Source organism: Geospiza fortis, unplaced genomic scaffold (assembly GCF_000277835.1).
Source record: "Geospiza fortis unplaced genomic scaffold, GeoFor_1.0 scaffold855, whole genome shotgun sequence".
Taxonomy (NCBI): Eukaryota; Metazoa; Chordata; class Aves; order Passeriformes; family Thraupidae; genus Geospiza; species Geospiza fortis.
Window position 1 is genome coordinate 86,931 of NW_005054684.1, and position 6,378 is coordinate 93,308.

General features: G+C 53.2%; 1 protein-coding gene across 1 annotated transcript in view; it reads left to right on the forward strand.

Moving 5' to 3' along the window:
- Nucleotides 1–6,378, forward strand: part of LOC102034816 (electrogenic sodium bicarbonate cotransporter 4) — a 24,908-nt gene that overhangs the window by 3,874 nt on the left and 14,656 nt on the right. Inside the window, exons 4-6 of the mRNA XM_031065117.1 lie at nucleotides 2,571–2,700; nucleotides 4,133–4,293; nucleotides 5,160–5,371. Coding sequence (XP_030920977.1) covers nucleotides 2,571–2,700; nucleotides 4,133–4,293; nucleotides 5,160–5,371 — 503 coding nt within the window. The remainder of the gene's footprint in view (nucleotides 1–2,570; nucleotides 2,701–4,132; nucleotides 4,294–5,159; nucleotides 5,372–6,378) is intronic.

A 6,378-nucleotide genomic window follows, 5' to 3' on the forward strand; every position in this document is an offset into this window, starting at 1 on the left:
CAGGGAAAAGCTGTGGAGAACCCACAGGAAAATTCAGGGAAAAGCTGTGGAGAACCCACAGCAGCCCCTGGATAAGGCTGGGCTTTAAACCAGGCTTAGTCCTGGCTGGATTGCAGAGCCCCAGCAGGGCCACATTCCCTGATTCCCCAATTTTATCCCAATTTAGTGGGAATTTGGGTTTGGAAAAGGATCCCCAGGTGAGGTTTTGTCGCTGGCTCGGGGTTGGGATGTGAGGGGGCAGCTGCACCTCGGATAAATGGGATTTAAATCATTCCTGTCCTGTTTCCCATGGAAATGATCCTAAATATTCCCTGGGAATCCACAGTGGCTGAAATCCCAGAGTTTTCCCATCCTAAAACCGGGTTCAGGGAGATCTGGATCCCCCCAAGGAGCTGATTTTGGGGTGTTTTGTGGGATTTGTGTCACTTTTCCCCTCTCCAACCAACACCTGCTGCTTCCTGGGATTTGCTGTGCTGGGTGGAATTCCCGGGAATACAAAAACCCCAAAGCAGGAGGAGCTGGGAGCTCTCCCAGCCGTGGAATTGTTCTCCAGGTGAACAAATCCCAGGAATTTTGGCCACCTCGGGGAGGGAGGGAAGCAAAACTGGGAGCTGCAAGGTGGGTGAATTCCCTAAAATCCGGCAGGATAAGGAAAATGAGCTAAAAAAGCTCTTTCTGTAGGAGATTTCATTTGGTTTTTTGGGGTTTCAGGGGTGGCACAGCCCCGAGACCCCAAAACGAGGCCCTGGGGAGGGCGGGGAAGGAAGGATCCATTTTTAGAGAGGGAATCTGGGCAGAGCCGGGAGCAGCAACCCCAAACTCCAGGACAGGAATCCCAAATCCCTTTTTTTCCACCAGAGACCTCAATTTCCAGCAAAATCCCGATTTTTTTTTTTGTGGTTAACTCATTCAATTTGGGGGTTTTTTTGGTAATTTTAGGGTTGGCAGGAGGGCTGACCAGAACTTCACCCGTTTCATCCCTTTTCCGAGAACAAGCCCAGGCTTAGGGAGCCTGAAACCCTCCAGGCACGGAGCCCAGCCCCAGAATTCCCGGGAATATTCCGAATCACAAGAAGGGATTTATGGGAATGGCGGCAGGGCTGGACCTTGGCAGGCTTTGGGCTCGGCTCAGAGGGGCTTAAGTGGTTTAAGCAGGCTCAGCCTAAAGGGACATCCTCTTCTTGTGGGACGTGGGCTCGTCTGCTTTGTGCAGGAAAAGGGGCAGAATTCCCGTTTTCCCCCCATTTATCCGCGGCAATTTAATTCCCTGATTTTTTAAAGCGCTGCATTACCCAATTTAGTTATTCCCAGATTTTGCCCCAAAATTCCCACTTTCCAAGCCTGGATCATTCCTTGAATCAGGAAATACAGGATTTCATTCCAAACACTCCATTTCCATGGATTTCATGGCTTGGATTTCTCCCCAAATCCACCAAATCTGGGAAGTTTTGCCAGAAAAACCCCTGAGGATGGAGAGGGTTAAGAACAAATCCAATTTTTTTTTATTTTCCTGGGAGTTCTTCACCCTCCCGTGGGCACTGGGAATGTGCTGGGGTGCAAAAGCCTTGGAGGGCACCGTGATCCCAAAACCATTCCCAGATTGCTCCCCAGGCCATCAATGCTGCCCCTTCCCAGAAAAAGATGGAATTTTTCCTGCAGGAATTCCGGATTTGTGTCGTTCCCCGTTGGGAAAAGGGGGAAATCCCAAGGCTGGAAGGGAGCCTGGAAAAAGGGGATCCGTGGGACGGAAAATTTGGGATAAACCTGGGAAGTGGGAACTCCTGGAAAGGGAATTTGATGGGAATTGGTTCCTGGAGCTTCATCCCGCTCCTCCTTTCCCCAGCATCCCCCAGGGAATCCGGGATGGGATCACTCGGAGCCCCCCCAGAACCTTCAACATTTCCCTTTATTTTTATCCCTTTTTTCCTGATCCCAAACCCCCTCAGGGCCTTTCCCTGCAGGATGGAGGGCGATTTTCCATGGAATTTGAGCACAGGGAATTCAGGATGGGATCACTCGGAGCTCCCCCAATCCCTCAAACATTTCCCTCCATTTTTATCCCTTTTTTTTTTTTTGCCATCCCAAACCCCCTCAGGGCTTTTCCCTGCAGGATGGAGTGGGATTTTCCATGGAATTCCAGCTCTTTTTCCCGCAGGGAATTCGGGATGGGATCATTCAGAATTCCCCCAATCCCTCAAACATTCCCCTCCAATTTTTATCCCTTTTTTGTGGTCATCCTGTTTCCCATGGAATTCCAGCTCTTTTACCCACAAAGAATTCGAGACGGGATCATTCAGAATTCCCCCATTCCCTTCAACATTTCCCTTCCTTTTTATCCCTTTTTCTCTGATCCTAAATCCCCTCGGGGCCTTTCCCTGCAGGATCGAGTGGGATTTTCCATGGAATTCCAGCTCTTTTTCCCGCAGGGAATTCGGGACGGGATCATTCAGAATTCCCCCATTCCCTTCAACATTTCCCTCCATTTTTATCCCGTTTTTTGCCCCTCCGGGGCCGTTCCCAGCGGGCCCATCCCGTTTTCCCCCCGGAGTTCCAGCAGTTTTTCCCGGCAGTGTCGCCGGCCGCGGAACGGCTCCGGTACATCCTGGGGGAGGAGGACGAGCCCCCCAACCCCACGCTGTTCACGGAGATGGACACGCTGCAGCGCGACGGCGACGACATGGAGTGGAAGGAATCCGCCAGGTCGGGGATTCGGGAACGGGGCGGGGGAAAATCCCACCCCAAAATGTCCCCATGGCGGGGATCGGGGAAACGAGCATCGGATTTGGGGGTGTTAGCAAAAAGGGCATTTCTGAACGGGGGAAATGGGATTTTGAAAATGGAATATCAGAGTGTGGACCTTGCGTATAAGGGTGTTAGAAAATGGCATTTCCGAATTGGGGAAATGCTGGAAAAAATGGGATTTTGGGAGGGTTTGAAAACGGAATATCAGGGAATGAGAGTTGGATTTGGGGGTGTTAAAAAAGGATATTCCTGAACTGGGAAAATGCTGGAAAATGGGATTTTGAAAATGGAATATCAGAGAATGAGTGTCGGATTTAGGGGGGTTAGAAAAGGACGTTCCTGAATTGGGGAAATGCAGGAAAAACAGGATTTTGGGAGGGTTTGAAAATGGAATCCTCGGCAAAGGAATCCCAGGATGCCGATGGCGGCACAAAGGCACCGCTGGAGCTGTGCCCCCAATCCCACAGGGATTCCAGCCCCAATCCCACAGGGATTCCTGCCCCCGATCCCACAGGGATTAATGCCCCAATCCCACAGGGATTCGTGCCCCGATCCCACAGGGATTAATGCCCCAATCCCACAGGGATTCCTGCCCCAATCCCACACTCCATCCCGAGCTCCCTAATGACCCAAATTCCTTGGAGAACGGGGCAGAAGGGAGAGGAACAGCGACCTAATCGGCTTTGGGGGAGCGGCGGCGGCGCTCGGCGGGCAGTTTGAATTCCATGCCCGGGAAAGAGGGAGGGCTGGAGATCGGGATTCTCCAGGGAAATCAGGGATGGGAGCTGTGGGGTGGGTGCCAGGGCCGGGTGTTGTGGTTTGGGGTTCTGTCGGGGTTTTTCCTCCACCCCAATGTTCCCAAATCCCACAGGAGCGATTTGAGGATGGGGAAATCCATGGATTTGGGTTTCCTGGTGGGATTGGGAACTTTTCCTCCACCCCACAGCTCCCAGATCCCACAGATACAATTGAGGAGGGCGAAATCCATGGATTTGGGTTTCCTGCTGGGTCTGGGAACTTTGCCTTCCTGCTACAGCTCCCAAACCTCTCAGGAGCAATTTGTTGAGGGCAAAATCCATGGATTTGGGTTTCCTGGTGGGATTGGGAACTTTTCCTCCACCCCACAGCTCCCAGATCCCACAGATACAATTGAGGAGGGCGAAATCCATGGATTTGGGTTTCCTGCTGGGATTGGGAACTTTTCCTCCCCTCCACAACCCTGCAAGCAGCACTTTTGGGAATGATCCACCAGACCCTCCCTTCCCACCCTGGATAACGAGCCAGAACTCTGTGAGATGAATTAATCCAGGCCCTCCAAGCAGGGAAGCTCTCCAGGAAGGAGAAGCCATTCCCAGATCCTCACGCCTGCCCCGTCCCGCTCCCGTTCCAGGTGGATCAAGTTCGAGGAGAAGGTGGAGGAAGGTGGTGAGAGGTGGAGCAAACCCCACGTGTCCACGCTGTCCCTGCACAGCCTCTTTGAGCTGCGGACGTGTCTCCAGACAGGAACGGTGCTCCTGGACCTGGACGGATACTCCTTGCCCCAAATTATTGGTAGGAGCCCCTGGAGATTTCCATCCCCATGTCCTAAAATGGTGGGAATGGATTTAAATTCATTTTTTTCCTGAATTTGTCCAGGAATGAGCAAAAGGAGGAGTTGGGAGCCATCAGGTGCTTCCTGAAATGGTTGCGTTGAGGTTTTGGGGGGATCTGGGGGTCACTGCTGAAGCAGCAGATTTTGGGGGGCTTTGGGGTCACCCCTGGGTCACCATGGCTGGGTGTGTACAGATGATGTCATCGAGGAGCAGATTGAGGACATTTTGGGGGGTTTTGGGGGTCACCACCTCTGGGTGTTGCAGTTAATGTCATTGAGGAACAGATCGATGGTGGGGCAGTCTGGGGACATTTTGGGGAGGTTTTGGGGATGTTCTTGGGGTCACCATGGCCGTGTTTTGCAGACAATGTCATCGAGAAGCAGATTGAGGATGGGACATTTTGGGAACATTTTGGGGAGGTTTTGGGGCTCACCATGGCCGTGTGTTGTAGATGATGTCATTGAGAAGCAGATCGAGGACGGGCTGCTCAAGGAGCAGATTCTGGGGGGGTTTTGGGGTCACCCCTGGGTCACCATGGCCGTGTGTTGCAGACAAGGTCATGGAGAAGCAGATCAAGGACGGGACAGTTTGGGGACATTTTGGGGAGGTTTTGGAGGTCACCACAGCTATGTGTTGCAGATGATGTCATCAAGAAGCAGATTGAGGATGGGACATTTTGGGGACATTTTGGGGATGTTCTTGGGGCCACCATGGCCGTGTTTTGCAGACGATGTCATCGAGAAGCAGATCGAGGATGGGACATTTTGGAAACATTTTGGGGAGTTTTGGGGAGGTTTTGGGGCTCACCATGGCCGTGTTTTGCAGACGATGTCATCGAGAAGCAGATCGAGGACGGGCTGCTGAAGCCGGAGCTGCGGGAGAAGCTCAGCTACGTCCTCCTGCGCAAGCACCGCCACCAGACCAAGAAGCCGATTCACCGCTCGCTGGCCGACATCGGCAAATCCGTGTCCTCCAACACCGGTGAGCCCCGGCAGGGAGCGAGGAACCAGGGCTGGGGACACACCCGGGGACGGTGGGTGGGGAGGACCCCAAAATTCTGCCCCAGGGGGTTTAGGGGTGGGGGGTCAGCAAGAGCTGGGGGACAAGGAGGTGTTGGGGACAGGGACAGCGCTGTGTGAGGGATGCGGCTGGGACAGTGTCACCGTTTGGTGACGTCATTGAGTGATGGCATCGTTGTGTGAGGGACAAGATCATGGTGTGAGGGTGATGTCAGTGTGTGGTGATGTAATTGTGTGATGATGTCATTGTGTGATGGCATCATCGTGTGATGACATCACCATGTGAGGACAATGGCACTGTGTGAGGCCATCATTATGGGGTGGCATCATTGTGTGGTGACATCACTGTGTGGTGACAATGCCATTGTATTATTGTATGACATCACCATGTGAGGACAATGGCGCTGTGATGACATCAGTGTGCAATGACAGTGGCAATCTGTGATGATGTCACAGTGGGGGAAACAATAGCACTGTGTGATGACATCACCATGGGGACAGTGGCACTGTGTGGCATCAACGTCACTGTGTGATGACATCACAATGGGGACAATGACTCTGTGTGATGACATCACAGTCAGGACAATTACTGTGTGATGATGTCACTGTGTGGTCAAGGCTACTGTGTGATGACATCACCGTGGGGACAATAGGTGATGATAATGTCACCACATGATGACGTCACCGTGTGCCGATGACGTCACCGCGCGCGGGGACAATGGTGCCGTGTGGCGCGGGGCTCGGTGCCGCTCGGCTTTGCTGGCGCGGCGGCCGCAGACAAATCCGGTCTGGCCGCGGCTGATCCCGCCTTTCCCTGCCCTTACAAAAGGGGATTTGGGTCCGTTCCCGATTGTTCCCTCGGGTTTAGCGGGAGGTCACTCCCGCTGCAGCCGGGATTGGTCTCCAGCAGCTCCTGGGAGCATCCCGGTGTTCCCAGCGGGATCCAGCCCCAGCATTTCTAACGGGACCCTGCCCTGACATTCCCAGCGTGATCCCATCCCCACATTCCCAATGGGATCCCGTCC